Source organism: Rana temporaria, chromosome 3 (genome assembly GCF_905171775.1).
Source record: "Rana temporaria chromosome 3, aRanTem1.1, whole genome shotgun sequence".
Classification (NCBI taxonomy): domain Eukaryota; kingdom Metazoa; phylum Chordata; class Amphibia; order Anura; family Ranidae; genus Rana; species Rana temporaria.
Window position 1 is genome coordinate 99,680,837 of NC_053491.1, and position 23,492 is coordinate 99,704,328.

The 23,492-nt window shown below is 44.0% G+C and overlaps 1 protein-coding gene across 3 annotated transcripts in view; it reads right to left on the reverse strand.

The window, feature by feature from the left end:
- TBC1D2B (TBC1 domain family member 2B) overlaps positions 1-23,492 on the reverse strand; it is a 94,374-nt gene that overhangs the window by 37,430 nt on the left and 33,452 nt on the right. For all 3 annotated transcript variants that reach the window (XM_040343085.1, XM_040343087.1, XM_040343086.1), the window contains 2 exons: positions 17,982-18,151; positions 8,358-8,566 (listed from right to left, as the gene is read on the reverse strand). In XM_040343085.1, coding sequence (XP_040199019.1) covers positions 8,358-8,566; positions 17,982-18,151 — 379 coding nt within the window. The remainder of the gene's footprint in view (positions 1-8,357; positions 8,567-17,981; positions 18,152-23,492) is intronic.

A 23,492-nucleotide genomic window follows, 5' to 3' on the forward strand; every position in this document is an offset into this window, starting at 1 on the left:
ACAGTCAGTGAGTCAATAAGGAGAGAGCGGGGGCCAGGTGTAAATGGACACAGAGCAGTGAATCAGGAGGAGCAGAAGGGAGGAGCCAGGAGAGCCAAAGGGGGACGCGAGAAGAGGAGGATCGGGGCTGCAGATAAATATGACGTGTTTGTTATTTCAAAAAATAAATAAATCTGCCATTAATATTTTAAAGCGGAGTTCCACCCAAAAATGGAACTTCCACTTTTTGGAATCCTCCCCCCCCCCCCCTTCCGGTGTCACATTTGGCACTTTCAAGGGGGGAGGAGGGAGCAGATACCTGTGTTTATAATCAAGAAAAACCTCCAATATAACCCCAAAAAAAAATTAAAAAAAGAGAAACTTCACGTCCCCCCCCTGTAGGGTTTTTCTTAAAACATACTCACACATCCAGCATCGTCCTGTTGCAATCTGCTGCATGCTGGGTCCTTTGCCAACATCTACTTTGCTTGCATCAGGAGCTGTCCTGCACCTGATGCTCAAAGAAGCATTCACATCAGCAGTACATTGCCCAAAAACCTCTTTGGATGCATGGTGTGAGCATCCAAGGAGGCTGCGAGCGGCTGGTGACTGTCACGTGCACCTAGCAGAGAAAGGCAGATGCCCTTGCAAATTACAAAAAAAAAAAAATAGGTGTTTTTGAAAAAGAAAATCACCTATAGTGTGAAAGGAAGGGGGGGAAAAATGAGCAGAAAAGTAGAAAAAAAGAGGCCCATTTTAAAACAAGTATGCTACAGCAGTCACTAAATAAAACTAGTTAAGACTTGTTACTTTTGTTTTGTAGTTGGCAGAGAGGCGAATATGCATATTATTGCGTAATTGAAGTAAAGATGTTTTCCTTGTCAGAGCTTGTACTTTATTAACATGGCTTTTTCTATTCTTTTTTGCTTAGTTGAAGATGGAGCTCGGAATTCTTAATAAAGAGCATTTTTAATAAAAGCATCATGGAGAAATTAAAGGGTTAATTCATATTTACCAAAAAAACCTGCTAATTCAAGTAGGGGGTGGATGTAGATAAAAAAAAAAAAATATACAGCATTGACCAAAGTTGAACAATGAGTTGAGTTGTTTTGCTGCCCCCCAAAAAATGGAGCACCAGCCGCCACTGACAAATTTAGGATTTTTACATACCATATAAATTGCATAAGGACCCATGTATCACATTATAGTGATTAGCAATGGATTATAGTCAACATAGATAATAACAAAATTCATGTGTAAATCATTTTTCATATGCCAGTCCAAAAAAAAAAATGTTTTCAATAAGAAAAACACAATGAAAAGTCTTTTTTGTGCCAAAAACTAAAACTTCCTGTTTTTTTTTACCCCCCAACATTCACCAAAGGAGTCAAAGTTCAAACCATAGCAAGTGAACAAAGATTCCAGAATGCATTTCACCATGTGCAAATGGTATAGGTGTGCCCTAACCTTCATTGATTGACAACCACCGTTATAAGAGACAGATTTCCTTCCACGGCATCAACAGTTTGCTTCGCTCTGGTCTCTCAAAAAAGGTAAAAGCTTCATTGATGGACCTCCATTATAATAAGAATAAATAATGCCCTTGCGATAGGTGTAGGCCTTTTGAGAGTTTTCTGGCCAGGCTTCAGAGAGATGGCATCATCCCTTCCTACCTCGGAGCTCAGCGATGGAACTCACTAGGGGTTTGAGAGCTCACTCCTGTGATGGTGGGGATGAACAGTAATGGCTGGGAGTGTCTTTGGCAATGTCCTAGAGCTGTGATAGACCCAACCAGGACAAGGGCTTTTGGAGGGGAATGCAGGGTAGTCTCTTGCCTACTGACTATGGGTCCTGGCATTTGAGGGAGATATGAGCGTTCGGGAAGATGTTCTGTTACATAATGCAAGATGACATGTTATTACCACATTTAAACAGTCAAGGAAGCCACGATGGTCTCTGCCAACTTAAAAACTCAGTGAAAAGATGGATGTGAAAAGAAAGCTGGTTAATGAGGTTTGGACAGCCCTGGGTCTTCTTGCTGGGGAACTGTTGCCGGACTGTCTGGGCTGCGAAATTTCTGGGATTGTAAGTCATACTGATAAGACTTGTCAAGCAAACCTGATTTCATATTATGAGGGGGCAAGTAAAACAGGGACAGAGGGGTGGCTGTGGACGTGGTATACTTGGGATTTTGCAAAAGTGTTCAATACAGTTCCCCACACACGGCTAATGTGTAAGGTAAAGAATACAGGATTGGAAATATCAGTCTGTAAATGGATAGAAAACTGGCTAAAAGACAGAATTCAGAGAGTCGTGGTTAATGATTCTTACTCTGAATGGTCTAAGGTTTATCAGTGGTGTACCCCAAGGTTTAGTGTTGGGACCCTTACTTTTTAATATCTTTATAAATGATATAGAGCCTGGGATTTAAAGTACCATTTCCGTCTTTGCAGATGACACCAAACTATGCAGTGGAACAACATCCTTAACCACTTAAGGACCGCCCAACGCCGATATACATCGGCAGAATGGCACAGCTGGGCACAGGCATGTACAGGTACGTTGCCCTTGAAGGGCCCAGCCGCGAGCCGCCACGCTCGCGACCCGAAGCTCCGTGACCGCGCCCGCAGGGAACCGCGGACCCAATCGCCGCCGATGTCCCGCGATCGGGTCACAGGAGCTGAAGAACAAGGAAAGGTGTGTGTAAACAAACCTTCCTCGTTCTTCTCGGTGGCTTGTCACCGATCGTCTGTTCCCTGTTATAGGGAACGACGATCAGTGACGTCACAGTCCAGCAATGCCCCCTTCCGGTAAGAATCACTCCCTTAGGGCACACTTAACCCCTTAGCGCCCCCTAGTGGTTAACCCCTTCACTGCCGTTTTCACAGAAATCAGTGCATTTTTATAGCACCTTTCGCTGTGGTCCCAAAAATGTGTCAAAAGTGTCCGATGTGTCCGCCATAATGTAGCAGTCACGAAAAGAAAAATAAAAAAAATAAAAGACGCTGATCACCGCCATTATTAGTAAAAAAAAAAAATTTATTAATAAAAATGCCATAACACTAGCCCCTATTTTGTAAACGCTATAACTTTTGCGCAAAAATATCAATAAACGCTTATTGCAATTTTTACAAAAACAAAAAAAAAAATGTAGAAGAATACGTATCGGCCTAAACTGAGGGGGAAAAAAATTTATTATATATATATATATATATATATATATATATATATATATATATATATATATATATATATATATATATATATATATGATATTTTTGTTTATAGCGCAAAAAAAAACAACCGTGCAGAGGTGATCAAATACCACCAAAAGAAAGCTCAATTTGTGGGGGAAAAAATGACACCAATTTTGTTTGGGAGCCACGTCGCATGACTGCGCAATTGTCAGTTAAAGCGACGCAGTGCCGAATTGCAAAAAGGGGCCCGGTCCTTTACTTGCATAATGGTAACCACAACACCATCTGCCTGGAGTTTGCATGTTCTCCCTGTGTCTGCGTGGGTTTCCTCCAGGTACTCCTGTTTCCTCCCACACTCCAAAGACATACTGGTAGGTTAATTGAATCCTGTCCAAATTTGCCCGGTATATACGTGTGTGTACGACTGTGTGTCCCAAGTGTGTCGAGATCCTACGGGGTAAATGAACACACCAGCCAGGAAGACACTGGCTGCAAAAAGCGCCCAGAGGCGATTCAGTTCGCATGTGTAGCGCTATACAAGTCATTCATTCAATGGTCCGGGTCTTAAGTGGTTAAAGGATGTCTCCAACTTACAAGCCGACCTCAATGCACCATTTCATTGGGCAACTATGTGGCAAATGAAGTTTATTGTTGATAAATGTAAAGTTATGCACTTGGGGGCCAAGAATATGCATGCATCATACATACTAGGGGTAGTGCAACTGGGGGGATCCGCAGTGGAGAAGGATCTGGGGGTTTTAGTTGATCATAAGCTTAATAATAGCATGCAATGCCAAGCTGGGGTTTCCAAAGCGAGCAAAGTCCTTTCTTGTATTGAGAGGTCTGGACTCCGGGAGAGAGGGGAAAAGAGAGGGGGAAAGAGAGGGGGAAAGAGAGGGGGAAAGAGAGGGGGAAAGAGAGGGGGAAAGAGAGGGGGAAAGAGAGGGGGAAAGAGAGGGGGAAAGAGAGGGGGAAAGAGAGGGGGAAAGAGAGGGGGAAAGAGAGGGGGAAAGAGAGGGGGAAAGAGAGGGGGAAAGAGAGGGGGAAAGAGAGGGGGAAAGAGAGGGGGAAAGAGAGGGGGAAAGAGAGGGACTAGAGAAAGTGTGGAGAAGGGCAACCAAACTGATGAGAGGCATGGAGGAGCTCTTTGCTATGAGGAAACATTAGAGGGACTAAATGTATTCTCTCTTGGGAAGAGGAGATTAAAAGGGGGGGGGGGTATGCTCAACATGTACAAATACATAAGGGGTCCATATAGTGAACTTGGTGTTGAGTTATTCACTTTAAGGTCATCACAGAGGACAAGGGGGCGCTCTTTACCTCTACAGTAAAAGAGATTTCATCTCCAAATCCAGAAAGGTTTCTTCACAGTAAGAGCTGTGAAAATGTGGAATATCCTCCCTCCATAGGTGGCTCTGGCCAGCTCAGTAGATGGCTTTAAAAAAGGCCTGGATTCTTTCCTAGGCATACATAATATAACTGGGAACTAACATTTATAAGTAAAGTTGATCCAGGGAATATGCGATTGCCGCTTGAGGGATCAGGCTGGGGATCCCCTGCTGTAGCAAATTGGATCATGCTTTGCTGGTGTTTTTTTTTACTTCCTCTGGATCAACTGTGTATAGGATTGTGTATATGGAATTGTATGTTTTTTTTTTTTTCTGAACTAGACGGACTTGTGTATTTTTTCAACCCGACTATGTAAGACTTGTCTAGGTGCCTAGCTGATCATTAGATTACTATTTAATTAGATCACCGTTAGCTGTTATTTGGATTGGATTTCTGTTTGCATTGTTCATGTGGTGACTTCCCCTATTCCTGACGGGTGTAAAAAACCTGCGTTTCTGTTCAATAAATAATATTCCTTAGTTTTTCCACCTCATCTTGCCTGTGTACGATGCTTGGGGTAAAGGGCTGGTATTAGCCATCAGTCTGCTGGAAGGGTTTGGAGGGCAGGTGGCACGGTTTGGCAGAGGCACCCAGGTGAGGTACGAGACGGCCCATGGTTATGGCCATGATGTCATGTGGCCAGTAGAGGAGCAATGTAGGACATGGAAATATACAAAGGTTAGTAATCATTGAACACCAACTCTGAGGGGGGGGGATCCCACTAACACCAAAAAATTGAGCACTTTTCTCCACAGAGAGGCATAGAAAACGATTTCTCCCACGGATACCAAATACTATTTCTGTCAATGGTGGGACTTTATTCCTCCCACTGACTACAATATAGGGCACTATTCCTCTGATGGATAGCAACAATGGGGCACTAACCTTCCTCCCACTAAACAATGCTGTGCATTTTTACTTTCTATTGATCACTTATACACCAAGGCATTTTTTTTTTAACTCGTAATGATCTCGGACCCAGGGGCAATTTTTACTACCAATAAATACATTTTGCCCCTCCAACAGTGTGAAGGTCAGTAAACGGAATCTTTTATTAAAAGTTTTAGGACCCCTTGTGTAAATATTGTCACAGTCCTAGAAAAAGGTCTACAGGGGAGCATTCAATGAGACAAAGGGCAATGTGAAACATGCAGTAAACTTTAGCAGCCAATCAGAAATCATCTTCTAGTAATTTATTGTTAAGCCTCGTACACACGATCAGTTCATGTGATGAGAACGGTCTGATGGGCCGTTGTCATCGGTTAACCGATGAAGCTGACTGATGGTCCATCGCGCCTACACACCGGTGATGTAAAACACAACGACGTGCTAAAAAAAAGGAAGTTCAATGCTTCCAAGCATGTGTCGACTTGATTCTGAGCATGCGTGGATTTTTAACCGATGGTCGTGCCTACTAACGATCGGTTTTGACCTATCGGTTAGGAATCCATCGATTAAATTTAAAGCAAGTTTGCTTTTTTTTAACCTATGGTCAAATAACCTATGGGGCCCACACACGATCGGTTTTGACCGAAGAAAACGGTCCATCAGACCGTTGTCCTCTGTTTAACCTATCGTGTGTACGAGGCCTAAAAGTGTACTTTGGCGTTTGATGCATTTCATCAGAAGGAACTAAATTCGAAGTGTACCCAGAATAGGAATTTTGCAATGCACATAAAACCACACATACAAAACCCTTCTACAGCTGGGTCTGGTTGCCTTCACCGCTGAAAGTTTTATGGATGTCACAAGATCAGAGAGACTATGCTTTAAACACATGTAAAATCCTGAACACTTCCAAAAGGAAAAAGAGATACGCACACAACTCACATGATCGGGAAGCTATTTATAGCATCCAGACATTAACAACATCCAGCTGGGGAAAGAACTACATCTCTGCTAAATCCTTACAAATGAACATGATGAATGGCTGAATATTTCCACTGGTTTGACCCCTAATCACAAGACACTGCTTCGGCTCACATTTCCTAAAATGTAACTTTCTTAGCAAAATTCAACATTGCACAAATAGTTTTTTCCTGGAACAAAGTTTTGATTTTGCCTATTTTGAGAGACCCTCAGCAATTTACCAGTATGAACCAAACATCTGTCTATATACTTCTATCTAGACATCGGCACTTAATTTTCTGTTGTTAAAAGTCATTGATAATGAAGCAGAATATTTATAATGCCTCGTACACACGGTGGGACTTTTGACCGTGCAAAAGGGGGTCAAACACATGTGGCCACCTTTCCATTGAGCACCTGTGGTGGAAGAACTAGAAGCTTAATTTAAAATCAATTTTTGGTGTTGGGAACCCTATCACTAATGGACTTTTTAGCTTGCTATGTTCAACATAATATGCGTTTTTTGCATTTTGGTTCATGATATATACTATATATTCCCTTGCATATGCTTAGCGCCACCTTTCATATTTTTTTTCCATATTCTTCAATTGGCCTTGTAGTGCAGGCACCAGCATCTTCACAAAGGGAAACCTTAGCCTTCCAACTGTACACTCTCGAGCCGCGATGCACTTTGATTGGTCTAGCAGTCTTCTGGGACCTGTGATGTGTCCCAGAAGGCTGCAGGGGAAGGAGGGGGTGAAATCAGGTCCCCACCCCCAAAAAAACTGTGTCAAAATGTAAAGCACTTTCTGCAGCCTCTCCACATCCTAACTGCTACCGTGTTTCCCCGAAAATAAGCCTGGGTCCTATATTAATTTTGGCAAGAAAAGACACAGTAGGAACCGAGTTAAAATGCTTGTAAAATCGTATAATCCACTCTATTACAGTAGTATAGAATGTACAATGTGTGAGTGTTTTTGTAATATAATTGTGCCAAATACCTACATTATAACGCGGCTCTGCACTTCTGTGACCTGCCAGAGCTCTCTTCCCCCGTAATTATATTACAGAAACACACACACATTGTACATTATATACTACTGTAATAGAGTGGATTATAGGACTTTACAAGCATTTTGAACTAGGGCTTATTTTTGGGGAAGGGCTTATATTGCTGCACTCCTGGAAAATAACGATAGATTTTATTTTCAGGGTAGGTCTTATTTTCGGGAAAAACACGGTATTCATGCTAAAATATTCCACCATGTAATGCGTTTTTCAACCAAAATCATCCTGAAAGAATGCAGGTGTGGTCTGTATTAAAGAGACATGAAGGGTTCATTCACACGAGACCACATACCTCGATTTCCAATGTACGCTAGTTTCTGTGTGAGGTCCCACGGGGGGGGCCACAATAAGTGTTTATTTTTTTATATTTTTATAACTTTTTTTGAAGTGTCACATCTTCACACAGCAAGTAGTACCATATGCAGTGCACTACAGAAAAATCCAGCATGTCTGCTTTTTTCTACACCACACCAGCGTTGTGATATCAACAAGAAACCTAGAAAACAATTGATTTTTTTTATGTGCCCCAGCAGTGATTTGCATTTTCCTTTTGCAGAAAAAAATGGGTCACCATGCATAGTGTGAACAAAACTGTGGGGTGTAATGGGACATACACCAATGGATTCTATGCACTCGACAAAACAAAAGACTGTATGGTACGCTGATGCTGTATAAATACTTGATAAATAGAAACAAGCAATGAAATATAAATTTTATATATATATATATATATATATATATATATATATATATATATATACACACACACATACACACACACACACATACACACACTCTCACACACACACACACATACACACACTCTCACACATACACACACACACACACACACACACACACACACACACAGCTAACCTTTTGGCTGTTCAGTTCCTGCCTCAGTCTCTCCAACTCCCCCTGCTGGTTTTGAACTTTTAACTGAAGATCAAAGTCATTCTTTGAGTCATTCCCAGGTAAAGATTCCACAGAAGAATTTTCAAAGCTGCTTGGATGCTTATTCAGATGTGATAATGGGCGTCTGGCTTTCGCAGGGAGGCGTGGAAAATCAAATGGGAAAACAATTCCTGATAAAGACAAAAAACAAATGACTAGTTTAGTTTGCTTCTATAATCATTAAAAATGTATTAACAATAAATCATAAACCAAAGAGTATATTACTATTAAAGGGCACACAGAGTGCTTATTAAAAAGTGTTGATCCTTAGGTTATTATAATAGTGGTTCTAAAGGCAGGAGGTTATTTTACCTCCAAGCATTAGGTAAAAAGAACCTTCGGGAAGCAGCTCCCCCCCCCCCAAACACTTACCAGAGTCGGATCTCGATCCAGCGCTGTGCACGAGAGCAAAGGCTCAACAGTGGGAGCCACTGGTGCGGTCAATGACAGCCAGTGAGGAGGGAGCGGGGGGTGTGACACACAGAGCTGGCTCAGGGGCGAGAATACATGAGTGCCCCCAGAGCAAGCGGCTTACTATGGGGGCACTCGGCGTGGAGAGGAGCCAGAAGCGCCGTTGGGGGACCAGAGAAAAGGAGAATTGGGGCTGCTCTGTGCAAATCCATCGCACAGAGCAGGCAAGCATAACATGTTTGTTATTTTTGAAGAATAAAAAGTTGGAATTTAGAGTCACTTTAAAGCAACTCTGTTAGAATTTTAAACCAAGGGCTCCCAACTAAGAAAATTATTATTACTTGCCTGTTTAGCCACTCGCACCGCTGTGTCGGAACAGTGTTTTTTCTCCCACACACTTCAGGGTTTGTCAGATTTAACATTTCCCACTGAAAGCGGTGGTTCACTCTGCTGCCCCATGTTTTTACTCGCACAGTTGCAAAGCATGGTACCACTACATGTAGAGCTGTACGATTAATCATCAAGAATCATTAAATCGCAATTTTTTCCCTGTTGCGATCTTGACAAACTATTTCCAATCTTTGGTATGCAGAGAATTTTCTCTCTGCTCTCTGCCATCAAAAGTCAAAGTCTGGGCAGTCTGCCAAGTTTTAGAACACTATCAGTGGAATGTTAAATCTAAACATTGTATCATTTTGTCTTTTACATCAAAAGGGATACACTTCTGTATGTAAATTAGGAACATTTAACCACTTAAAGCGGAGGTTCACCCTAAAAAACATCTATATACCATTAAATCCAGCATACCTCCGACATGTACAGTATGCTGGTATTTTTTTTTTTTTCAATGTACATACCGTTTTATAGTTCTTTTTCTTATCTCACTCCCGCGGGGGAATAGGCGTTCCTATGAAGAGGCGTGGATGATTGATGTGCGGCTAACGTGCGTCACACGTTCTGAAAATATCCGAACTGGGACTCAGCTCTATACGGCGCCTGCGCACAGACTAGGAGCCGTGTAGAGCTGACTGCGCAGGTGCCGTATAGAGCCGAGTCCCAGTTCGGATATTTTCGGGAACGCGTGACGCGCCTTATCCGCACATCAATCATCTACGCCTCTTCATAGGAATGCCTACTCCCGGCGGTAGTGAGAACCCGGGTGAAAAAGAACTTTAAGACGGTATGTACAGCGGAAAAAAAAAATACCAGCATACTGTACATGTCGGAGGTATGCTGGATTTAATGGTATAAAGATGTTTTAGCCTAGGTTCACATTGCTGCGAATTCAAAATCACGGTAAAATGCGCGATTTTACCGCGATTTCGCCCGCAATTTAATGTAAATCGCGGCCGAAATCGCAAAAAGTAGTACAGGAACTACTTTTTGAAATCGCAGATGCGGCGTCGCACTGATTAGGACAGTGCCATTGCCGACAATTGCCGGCAAATGCCGCCGATTTGAGATGCGATTTGACATGTCAAATCGCATCTCAAATCGTTCCAAATCGTACCCAGTGTGAACCAGGGCTTAGGGTGAACCTCCGCTTTAAACACCAAACCTTTTTCTGACAGTTGTTTTCAAGTTAAAGTCATTTATTTTTTTTGCTAGAAAATTACTTAGAACCCCAAACATTATATATATATTTTTTGTAGAGACCCTAGAGAATAAAATGGTGGTTGTTGCAGTATTTTATGTCGCACTGTATTTGCGCAGCGGTCTTTCAAATGCAATTTTTTGGGGGAAAAAAGTTAGCCCAATTTTCTTGTATAATGTGTAAGATTTTACGCCGCAAGAATCGTGATCGTTATTCTAGGAATAAACCCTAAAAGGGCATAAGTACCCCCTGGTGATCTTTATTCTAAGCAAAAAAAATAACAAATTCTCATTTTGGCCAGAATCGTGCAGCTCCAACTACATGTGGTTTAAAGCCTGATAAAACAAGGTATTCTGCAGCAACCTTCAATGGTTGGTTCCATTGTCTATGGATACATCAATAAAAATGCCTGCAAGCTATTGATAGGCTTGGAGTAATCCCTTAAAGTGGAGGTTCACCCGGAAATGACCATTTTTAACCTTAGATTCATGCTCATTTTGTCTAGGGGAATCGGCTAGTTTTTTTAAAATCGAAGCCGTACTTACCGTTTTAGAGAGCGATCTTCTCTGCCGCTTCCGGGTATGGGCTGCGGGACTGGGCGTTCCTATTTTGATTGACAGGCTTCCGGCGGTCGCATCCATCGCGTCACGAGTAACCGAAAGTAGCCGAACGTCGGTGGGCAGGCGCCGCATAGAGCCGCATTGACGTTCGGCTTCTTTCGGCTACTCGTGACGCGATGGATGCGACCGTCGGAAGACTGTCAATCAAAATAGGAACGCCCAGACCCGAAGTCCCATACCCGGAAGCGGCAGAGAAGATCGCTCTCTAAAACGGTAAGTACAGCTTCGATTTTAAAAAAACTAGCCGATTCCCCTTGACAAAATGAGCATCAATCTAAGGTTAAAACATTTTTTTAGGGTGAACTCCCGCTTTAATGTGACAAATTACACTGAAAACCAATATGCTTATTTTTTTTAAAGTTCAGTTAATTACAGTTTTGCATTATAAATACAAAACATGACAAGCAGACATAGGTGCACATGACATCAGGAACCAAGATTACAGAACAGCAGATCCTCAAAGCAAAAATGTATGTAGGTGGTGGGGAAACAGATAGTCCCAGGAGGTTGCAAGGGGTAAGCACAACAGCATAGGATGCCTCATGCTACAATGATTGGCCAAAAAGAGGAAGCCAGGGGACATAGAGGGCACTGTTGTCAGCTCAATGCCTGGAACATCCAAGGTAAAACCACATTCAATGATGCAAAGTAGAAATGAGGAAGAGGGTTCCCAAGAATGCCCAGTCAGGAGATGCAAACCAGGGGAAGCGCAGACCTTGAGGAATTTATTGGGACAGCCCCTACTATTGGTCACCCTGCATAGAAAATAAACAGCATTGACCAAAAGACATCCAGTGATTCTTAGTTGGGGGTGGACGACTTCCACCTTAGAACTATGGTAGCAATTGCCCCAGTAGGATTCTGTAGGGCTTCCATGGGACCAAGATGTCCACTAAATGCAGGAAGAAGAACTTCAGAAATTTTGGGATGAATAGGGCCACTAGGGAAGAGATATCTAATAATATTGAATGAAAGTACAGTTCCATAAAATATGCGATGGAGGAGGAGGTAAAAACTCTTCCCGGTTTATCTATGGTAATATTGACCTGGGGTACCATTTTGCATTTTACAAGTCCTATCCTTCACTCAAAAAAAAAAAAAAAAAAAAAAAAAGACGTTGAAAGGGATAGTCCTATACCTCATCCCAATCTTCATGGCTGCAAGGCCCCTTTGCCCTGCATTTGTCTCCAGTCGAGAGTACCATCCATTGCAGAGCGTGGGATATCCCAGAGTGGGTTTTATTTAAATCGTCAACATCTTGCAGCACAGACTCCAAACCAGAAGATTGCAATTAGAGAGGGTTCAAATCAAACTGAGTGGTACAAGCCTTCTAATATTGAAGCTAGGGATGTCCCGATACCACTTTTTTTAGGACAGAGTACTAGTACCGATACTTTTTTTCCCCAAGTACTCGCCGATACCGAATACAGATACTTTTTTTACATATGCAGCCATGTCCCCCCACATATGCAGCCATGTCCCCCCACATATGCAGCCACATATAGACATATGTAGTGTTTCGCGCCGCATATAGACACTCCCCCTTGCTCGGGATTGGACAGATCCGTCCAATCCCGAGCAAGGAGGAGTGTCTATATGCGGCGCGAAACACTACAGCTATTCAAATGAAAGCTGTGATATTCCCCGCACGCTGTTTAACCATGCGGCGGCGGCGTTGTTGCGGTATATGACGTCGGAGGCATTCGTTGCGGGGGGGGGGGGGGGTGTGTGAGTATCGGGATGAGGCATCGGGGGCATTTGCACTTCCGCAAATACTTGGTATCGGTCCCGATACCGATACTGGTATCGGTATCGGAACAACCCTAATTGAAGCGATTAGAATAGATACCATCTCAGCAGCAATAACCTGTCCCTCAAGGAATCGAAGAAGGCTCATTTGCAATTCAAAAATATTTCTGCTAAGATTTGCCCAAATGACTGGATCTGGGGATCATCGTGAACTAAGGACCCCAGGTTATTTCACAGGGAATGTGATACTATTTAAAGAGGAACTACAGTCCGCTCACATGACTTGTAATAAAAACATCTTTGCAATTCTGAAGCTTCCATCCTACCACTTTTCATATTATTTTATATATACTGTGATTCTGTACTTGCCAAATATGCTGCAGAAATCTCCCTCAACTGAGTCTGGCTGCAATCATTTTAACTGTGGGCAGCTGAAGCTGCTGCCTGTTTACTTCCTGGATTTACACAGACACACCTCCAGCCCTACAGCTCTCATTGGCCCTCTTATGACTCATCCCCCCTCCCTTCCTGGCAAACTCTCACAGGAGGTGGAGAGAAAGCTGTGCATGATGACATAAGCCTAGGCTAATGACCAGACAAGAAACAGAAAGTGGGCTGTATAAGGTATTTACTGTCAGAAGAAAAATTACTATCCAAAGTTAAAAACAACAAGGGCAGAAGATCTAATAGATGGGAAGACGAAAAAAATAACTGACGGTCCACTTTAAGGCACATTGGTTTATTTGTCGCTGCTGCCTCTGACTACATTACAAATCTCCCTTGAAGCATATGTTGGCTCTTTGATAGGTCTCTGTTCCCCCCGCCCCGTGGACCCCCTTCTCTCTTTCTTTCTTTCTATTTTTCTTTCTTTCTTTTTTTCTATTTTCTTTTCTCCATTTCTTTTCCTCTTTCTCTTTATTGCCATTTGCTCATACTCCTTATCTAGTTGACTCTCTTTCTTTTCATCCTCCCTTTCTTTGTGGCTTGGGCCCTCAGGCTTGGTCCTGTCGGTCCTGGACACGGGATGCATTATTCCTTTTATATTTGAAAAAACAGATGTCCTCTGCTATCTGCCTGCTTGAATTTTGAGGTTTTTTTTTTTTATTATTTTCTTTATTTTTTATTTTATGTATTATCTTAATTTTTTTATTTTTTATTTTCTCTTTGTAATGTTGCGCATTGTATAGCAACTTTGCTTTCAAGTTCTATATTTACTCCGGCGTGTTAGCCGGTATGTTACCTAAGCCAACATTAGGTTAATTTAGCAGGCCACCTGTCTGGAGAACATTCTATTGCCGGTCTTCTGGACTCACTTTGGATCCCTAGAAGCCAGATTAATCTCAGGTTTACGGACTATCTGTTCTGATGTCTGATAGTTTATGGTGTGTCCACCACTGTTTTTTTTCTTTTCTTTGTATTCTTTTCTGTTTATTGATGTACCTTTTCAATAAAACTCTTTGTACAAGAAGCATATGTTGGCATACCTCCCATCTTTCTGAGATGGGAATGAGGGACACCTATCAGCAAAAGTATGCAGGCATAGGACACACCCCTTGCTACGCCCCCTTAAAGGAGAATTGTACAAAAAAACAAGATTGGTTTAACCCACAGGTGTTATTTTTTACCACTACTATTCCTTTATATTGGCTTTTGGAATTTACAAATGCAGCAATTTAGAAATCAGATAAAAGGTTTAGCGTTGGGAAACACTTTTTGATAGATATAAAGTGCATGAGGACACATGAGGAGGAATGAGGGACAGAGGGACATTGCTCCAAATCAGGGACAGTCCCTCGAAATCAGGGACAGTTGGGAGCTATGTGTTGGTACACTTGAAATGGTTAGTGGAAGAAACCACAGAGCCAAGGGGGAATTGTGGGAAAGGCAAGTATCAATTCTTGTCTTGGCATGGAGCACTTAGTTGTAAGTTTTTTTTCTTGCAAAAGAGTGGATTTAGGCCTCTTTCACACTGGGCGGATCAGTAATGATCCGCCCCGTGCACCTCCGTTTGCTCAGCGGGGATCGCTCCGTTGATCCCTGCTGAGCCGGCGGATGACAGGGCGGTCCCCGCACACTGTGCAGGGACCGCCCTGTCTTTTCACCGCTCCCTCCTATGGGGGGGATCGGATGAACACGGACCGTATTTCCATGTTCACCCGATCCGCCAGACAGAAGGAAAAGTAGGTTTTTCCTCCGTCACACTTTGGCGGGTCGGATGTCAGCGGGCATGTCACCGCTGACATCCGCGGCTCCATAGAGGAACACGGAGCGCTCAGTGTGAAAGAGCCCTTAAAGTCATTTGTTATACGACTTTCATATTTTGGGGCTTGTTTACATTACAGCGTCATGACTGTCTTTTTCCCCCCACACTAGATAAACACCAGTCACCACTAGGACACAGAATATGACTGTGTTCACAGTTTACACTGCAAAACAGCCCGGAGAGGTAGACGCCACAGATCATCGCACAGCAACGCAATGCACCACGCTGCTGTGCAGAGACATGAATAAAGTTTTAAACAGGGAAAAAAAAAAAAGGAAGGAAGGAAACCCACTACGGCTCGTTTTTTGAGAACTGACAGCTGATCACGCCCTAAGCCCCCTTTCACACTTGTACGACTTCAAAGTCACGTGATTTTGCCACGATTCGCGGCCGCGATTTCAATGAATGCCTGTGTAAGTGGCATCAAAATCGGACCAAAGTAGTGCAAGGACTACTTTGAAGTAGGCACAACTTAAAGTCGTGCCAGTATGAATGGTAGTCATTGAAAATAATGGAGAATGACTTGTCATACGATTTTGCAGTCCAAAATCGTGAGACAAGTCGTACAAGTGTGAAAGGGGACTAAAACCAGCTTTGAGCATAATGGGAATTATGAACAGGCCCTTAGTAGATTACGCTTACATTTTTTATTTTTAAAATATATAGATAGATATGCAAATTAGTCGCCAAAGTTGCTCAGTGCAATTACTCAGTACACAACTGAGAAGATGTCACATACATAGAGAAGGTATTGCTTTAAATAAGGCAGTGGACTTGCATTGTGAGACCGGTAAACAATGTATAACACAGTAAATATGTATGAACAAACATGGTTGTTAAAGTGTACATAAATTATACAGAGTAACAATTGTTTTTAAGACCTAAATCAGTCAACATGCTTTTTGCGTGCACTAATATTTCCATCTCTTGTGTTGTCTCATTGTGTAACATATATGCAATAAGCAAATACAATGTGTTCACATGGAAGAAAGAGAAAAAACAATTCCAATCTGCACACATTCACAGTACAAACACAGATACGGAAACTGAAAAATCCACATACATAAATGGCATCAACGAAAAATACTTATGCAACAAGAGCACATTTATGGAGGTGAGCTAAGCAATCTACATATAGGTATATGGCATCGATGAATAACATTGAAGAAACTAGCGACGGTCCATCACACACCCATTCACACTGCTGCACCTTCTCCCAACAGCGCAGACTTTTTGAGTGCGATTCTGATCTCTGAGAGATGAATTATGACCAGGAGTGTTTACCCCTCAATGTACAGGGTCAATGCAGCCGAGTCATCTGTCCGCCTGCAACTTTCTGTTCTATGCAGTGCAGCCAGCAAGCAGAACTGGCAGTTGTAGTCTGAGGACGGGAACTGCACTCCAGCAGTGCCCATAGAACAGAGGAACAGAAGGGAGCACAATACTTCTGGCCTCTGCAAGGGAGTGGTGATCCTGGCAAAAAAGGATGAGGGTGGGGTTAAGTGTCAAGAGGGGAATTCGGGGAAGTGAAGGTGAAGTGCTTGGCATAAACTGCAGGTAAGGAATGTGAAGTGGCAGGCTGTAGCTGCAGGCAAAGAAGGAGCTGCGGGCAAAGCAGGCGAGGTTCCAGAAGGGAGATGCAGGGTAAAGGAGGTGACCTGTCAGGAGGGAGCTGCTGGGGGTGAATAGTGAAAGCAGGGTACATGGTGGGGAAGATGATGATCCAATGGGGAAGGTGGGTTTCCAGTTTGAAATAATAACATAGATGTACTGTTATGTGCATTTCTATTTCCTTATTTTTCCTTGGGGTCCTTTAGTATATAAAGGATTGCATGCCCAGTACCCTTTTTACAGTGCTGAAGGGTGGAAAAGGAATTATTTGGCGTCTCGCCACAGAATAGTCAGATATTGCAGCCCAAGATCATTAGCAAAGCACGTTGATAAAAGCAGTTAGTCTTCATTCCTTCCAAACAGGTAATACAAAAATAGCTTTCTTCAGTATAGACAAAAACATAGTCCATACAAACATTGTTCAATCGTAAAGATATGGCTCACCACCCACAAAAACTGTGTCCCATGCAGGGTTAAAGTCCCTTGTTGTTCCAGGCATCCAAAAGGTCAGGTCACCAGCAGTTTCATTCAAAAACAGTCCACACCTCTTAGGCCCCGTACACACGACCGAACATGTCCGCTGAAACTGGTCCACGGCCACGTCACCGCATGGATTTCTGTTTGATGGTGTGTACAACCATCAGACAGAAATCCGGCAGCGGACTGTCCGCTGAAAACGGTCCGGCGGACCTTTTCAGCAGACAGTCCGTCCGTGTGTACGAGGCCTTAGAGGCAATCGGAGTTTCCTTTTCTGGACTACTTCATATTCCCTTTGCACACGTTCCTGTATTAGCTGTCAAAGTTTGGGTGCTGCAGCAACAACCAGCTGGATACTGTTTCAAGTCACAAAGTAGATATTTACCAGCACACCATGGATCGACACAAAGTAGCGTCCAAACCGATAATTTATTGCATGATCACAACATAAGGAGTCACGCAGGACCCCTACGTCATGCATGTGATGTCCTTTTCTGGACTCACGTAGATGGGTTAACCCCTTTTCAGCGCCAAAGTCCCTGTACAGTAGTCAGGGTTTGGAGGTTCTTGCCCACTCAAATCTCTCTCCAAACCCTGGGTCCCTAATAAAGGTTACCAAATCAGTCCACTCCTGGACTACCCTGTAACCCCTCACTCTACATTGGCGAGAACCCCTGAGTACTAACAAGGTCTTCAAATTGTCCCCCTTAAAAAGGGACCTATACGATAGTTACAAAGAGGAGTAACAGAAATAAAAAGCAGTTAATATGAGAGCCATAGGTCTGGTATTTCTATTTATAGTATATATTGCTATTTTATACCAGAGTTTTTTGGGCCTCCTTCCACAGGTCTCTTCTTCTCCTCGTGTAGGAGTGATTCTTCCAGCTCTTTAGGAGTAGGATTCAGCAGTTCCCATTCCTCATGTGTGTAGAAGGTACTCTTTCTGGTCTCTTGGCCACTTCTGCCAGGTCTAAAGTTCTGCACATTTTTTCTAACAAAGAACAACAAGAATAAAATCAGCATGACTAGTCGTGTTTCCAATCAGTCATTTCTCATAACAGGATGTGGTCACAACCCCAATAAGATAAATAGTTTTTCTTATCCATGCTTTGACTTTCAGAAATTTAAGCTTATTTGGCCATTAGCAAATCAAGAATCTTAAAAATATGTTATGATGTGTATTGGAGCAAAAAGGAACATCTATGTTAAAATCAAATTTAATTTAAAGTAGATGTAAACCCACTCATCCTTTCTAAACTACTGACATAGTGCTGATCTATAAGGATATAGAGGTCTCCTGCATGTATTCTGACCTGTCAAACGTCTCCCCTGTTATAAGAACTGAAAAAAAGGGATTTTTAATACAGCTTACCTGTAAAATCCTTTTCTTGGAGTACATCACGGGACACAGAGCGGCATATTCATTACTATGTGGGTTATATGGAGTACCTTCAGGTGATGGACACTGGCAATCTCAAACAGGAAGTGCCCTTCCCTATATAACCCCCTCCCATAGGAGGAGTACCTCAGTTTTGTAGCAAGCAGTATGCCTCCCAAAATAGTCCCCATAAGAGGGGTGGGAGCTCTGTGTCCCGTGATGTACTCCAAGAAAAGGATTTTACAGGTAAGCTGTATTAAAAATCCCTTTTTCTTTATCGTACATCACGGGACACAGAGCGGCATATTCATTACTATGTGGGATGTCCCAAAGCAATGCTTTAATGAGGGGAGGGAGACATATTCCCAAGACAAAAGGATTTAATTTAGAGGTATACTCAAATAATAATAATAAATCCAACTTAGTCGAGAAAAATTTAAATTTTAACTCAAGGGTGCCCCCGATTCTGAGGGTCTTAAATCGCAGCCTGCAGCACTGCCTGCCCAAAGGCTGTATCTGTATTCCTTCTTACGTCCAACTGGTAAAATTTAGTAAACGTGTGGACTGAAGACCAGGTTGCCGCTTTGCATACTTGAGCCATAGAGATCTGATGGTGTGCTGCCCAGGAGGCGCCCATGGCCCTGGTAGAATGAGCCTTTATTGACAAAGGAGGAGGCAACCTCTTCAAGCCGTAGGCCTGAGTAATTAACTGTTTAATCCATCTCGAGATGGTGGATTTTGCGGCTGCCTGCCCTTTCTTGGGCCCATCTGGCAAAATGAACAACACATCTGTTTTCCGAATCCTCTCTGTAGCTTTAAGATAGGCCTTCATGGCCCTGACAATATCCAAGGTATGCAGCAACCCTTCCTTTCTGGAAGTGGGTTTCGGAAAGAAAGAAGGTAGTACCAAATCCTGGTTCAGGTGAAAACTGGATATAACCTTTGGTAAAAAGGAAGGATGAGGACGGAGAACCACCCTGTCCTTATGCAGAATAAGATATGGCTCCTTACAAGATAGGGCTGCCAATTCTGACACTCTTCTGGCGGAAACTATGGCGACCAGGAATACCAACTTTCTTGTTAGTAAAACCAAAGGAACTTCAGCCAACGGCTCAAAAGGTTGTTTCTGTAGAGTTGACAGAACAAGATTCAAGTCCCACGGACAAAGTGGTGACTTAACTGGAGGGTTAATATGCAAGACCCCCTGTATGAAGGTCTTAACCAGCGAGTGGGTGGCCAGCGGCCTCTGAAACCACACTGACAAAGCTGAAATCTGTCCTTTGATTGTGCTTAATGCCAGGCCTTTATCCACTCCTAGCTGGAGAAAACTTAACACTCGATCAATGGTATACTTGCGGGAAAGCCACTTCTTTGACTCACACCAGCCTACGTAGGCCTTCCAGACCCTGTAATAAATCACCCTGGAGACCGGCTTTCTAGCCCTGATCAGGGTAGAGATTACCTGCCTAGACAGCCCTCTACCCCTGAGAATCAGGGATTCAGCCGCCAGGCCGTCAAATTTAGACGCCGTAATGCAGGGTGGAGGATCGGGCCTTGCGAGAGTAGGTCTGGCCGTAGAGGAAGCGTCCAAGGGTCTCCCACTGCCATCTTTAGGATTAGTGAGTACCATGCCCTCCTGGGCCATGCTGGAGCTACCAGGATGACTGGTTTGTGCTCCACCCTGATCCTGCGTAACAGGCGGGGTAGCAACTGTAGCGGAGGAAAGGCATATAGAAATTTGAACTGATGCCAGGGGCAAACCAACGCATCGGCTCCGCAGGCCATAGGGTCCCGTGTCCGGGACATGAACCTGTCTAGCTTCTTGTTGAATCTCGATGCCATGACATCCACGTTCGGCATTCCCCACCTCTGGCAGATTATCTGAAAAATTTGCGGATGCAGAGACCATTCCCCTGGCGACAGAGTCTGACGACTCAAGAAGTCCGCCTGCAGGTTGTCCACCCCGGGAATGAATATTGCCGATATGCAGGGCACATGAGCTTCTGCCCACAGGAAAATCAAGCTCACCTCTCTCTGAGCTGCCTGACTCTTGGTCCCCCCTTGGTGGTTTATATATATATATGCCACAGCTGTGGCATTGTCCGATTGTATCCTCACCGGGAACCCCTGCAATTTGGCTGTCCAAGCCTCGAGGGCTAGCCGAGCAGCTCTGAGCTCCAAGATATTGATGGGCAACTGCCTCTCCGCCTGTGCCCAAGTACCTTGGTGAGTGCAACCATCCAAGATCGCTCCCCAGCCCCTCAGGCTGGCATCTGTGGTCACTATCTTCCAGGCCACGGGGCTGAAAGATTTTCCCTTCAGTAGATTGAGGATTTAACCACCAGCACAGACTTTGCCGGACTCTGATGAGAGTGGTAAAGGAAATTCCAAGGCCTGTGGCCTCTTGCTCCATGCTGACAGAATGGCTGCCTGTAGGATGCGAGTGTGGCTTTGAGCGTAAGGTACCGCCTCGAACGTGGCCACTAGCTTGCCTAGTAGTCGCATACATAGGCGAATAGTTGGTTCTCTTTTGCTTAGAACCAGATGTATCAAGTCTTTGATGGCCTCGACCTTTACCAGAGGCAGGAACACTCTTTGCTGTTCTGTGTCTAATGTCATGCCGAGGTATTCCAACCGTCTTGTGGGTTGGAATGCTGATTTTTCTCGGTTTAGGATCCAACCGAACCTCTCGAGGTACTGGACCGTGAGGGCCACTGCTCGTTCCAGGCAAGGAGACGAGTGATCTATGACTAGGAGGTCGTCCAGGTAGGCTAGGACCGTGACCCCTTGGATCCCTAGACTGGCTAGGATCGGAGCTAGGACCTTCGTGAATACCCGGGGGGCCGTAGCCAGCCCGAAAGGGAGCGCCACAAATTGGAAATGACGCTGGGCCACCGTGAAGCGGAGAAATCTTTGATGTGGCTGAAAAATTGGCACATGAAGGTAAGCATCCTTTATGTCTATGGACGCCAGAAAGTCGTCCTTCTGGAGTGCGGCGGCTGCAGACCGAACAGATTCCATCCGGAAAGAACGAACCCTTAGGTAAACGTTTAAACCCTTTAGGTCCAAAATTGGCCTGACATCGCCGTTGGGCTTTGGAACGGTAAACAGATTGGAGTAGAACCCTAGCCCTTGCTCTTGGGCTGGTACCTCTACTATCACGCCCTGGCAAAGCAGATGATCCAACGCCGCCAGTAAAGAGGCCTTTTTTGTTGGATCGTTCGGTACCCTTGACTCCTGATAATGAGGTGGAGGAAACTCTAGAAACTCTAATCTCTAGCCTGTGGCCAAGGAAGACCGGACCCATCTGTCGGGGATATCGGCTTCCCAAACCTCCGCAAAAAGACGAAGCCTTCCCCCCACCTTTGTGGGTGGGGGCGCCCCTTCATAAGGCAGATTTAGGGGCTGGCTTACGATACCACTGCTTCTTGCCCCCAGAGGCCTGTCCCTGCGACTTATTGCTAAAGTTTGATCTCGCAGGAGGCCGTCGATACTGCCTGGAATTGGAGGGCCCCGGAATAGGGGAGAGCTGCCTTTTGAACGCAGGTCCCCGAAACTTCTTTTTGACTGGTAAAAGGGTACTTTTGCCACTCGATATAGTCTGAATATATTTATCTAGATCCTCTCCGAAGAGTCGACCTCCATGGAAGGGAAAACCTGCCAGAAGTTTTTTGCATGGGGGCTCAGCCGCCCAGTTCTTTAACCATAAGAGCCTTCTCATGTGTACTAAAAATAGTGACAAACGAGATGCCTGCTGAATGGAGTCCTTTATAGCATCCACCGCAAAGCACAGGGCTCTAGGAATATCCGATAATTCTTCTGCCTGCTGGGCAGGAATGTCTTTAAGCATCTGTTTTGTCTGGTCTGTTAACGCCTGACAAACCCCAATAACAGCCACTGCTGGCTGTATCACTGCACCTGCCGTAGCAAAGGATGCCTTTAAAAGTGTCTCAAAACGCTTATCCACCGGTTCTTTAAACATCTGTATGTTTTCCACCGGGCAAGTTAAAGATTTATTTACACAAGAGATGGCGGCATCCACAGCTGGGAGAGCCCACTTCTTGGAAAAATTTTCTTCCATAGGGTAGATGGTGGAAAATCTTTTAGGTGGTAAAAAGATTCTATCTGGTCGTATCCAATCCTGAAAGATCAGTTCCTCTAACAGAGGATGGACCGGAAAAACAGCGTTGCTCAAAGGCGCTTTCAATGAACTGAAGGATGATACCGCCGAAGCCTGAGGCTCCGGTAAGGGCAACTTAAATGCCAGGCGGACCATGTCTGTCAATGACTGAATCCACAAGCTCTCTGCATGGGAGGCCGAGACTGGCTCCTCATAAGTAGACTCCTCATTCCCTGAACCCTCATGGTCCTGGTCTGAATGATTTTCCTGAGCTTCTAATTCTCCAAGGGAGAGAACCTCAGCATCTGGGGGTACACCCCCAGGTGATGGAGACCTAGTCCGCTTCTTGCCCGACATGGACATGTACAACTGGGGGGATCTGTAGTGGAGAAGGATCTGGGGGTTTTAGTTGATCATAAGCTCAATGGCATGCAATGCCAAGCTGCGGTTTCCAAAGCGAGCAAAGTCCTTTCTTGTATTAAGAGAGGTATGGACTCCAGAGACAGAGATATAATTTTGCCCCTGTACAAATCATTAGTAAGACCTCATCTGGAATATGCAGTTCAGTTTTGGGCACCAGTTCTCAAAAAGGATATCGGAGAACTGGAGAAAGTGCAGAGAAGAGCAACCAAACTGATAAGAGGCATGGAGGAGCTCAGCTATGAGGAAAGATTAGAAGAACTAAATCTATTCACTCTTGAGAAGAGGAGAATTAGGGGGGATATGATCAACATGTACAAATATATAAGAGGTCCATACAGTGTACTTGGTGTTGAGTTATTCACTTTACGGTCAACACTGAGGACAAGGGGGCACTCTTTACGTCTAGAGGAA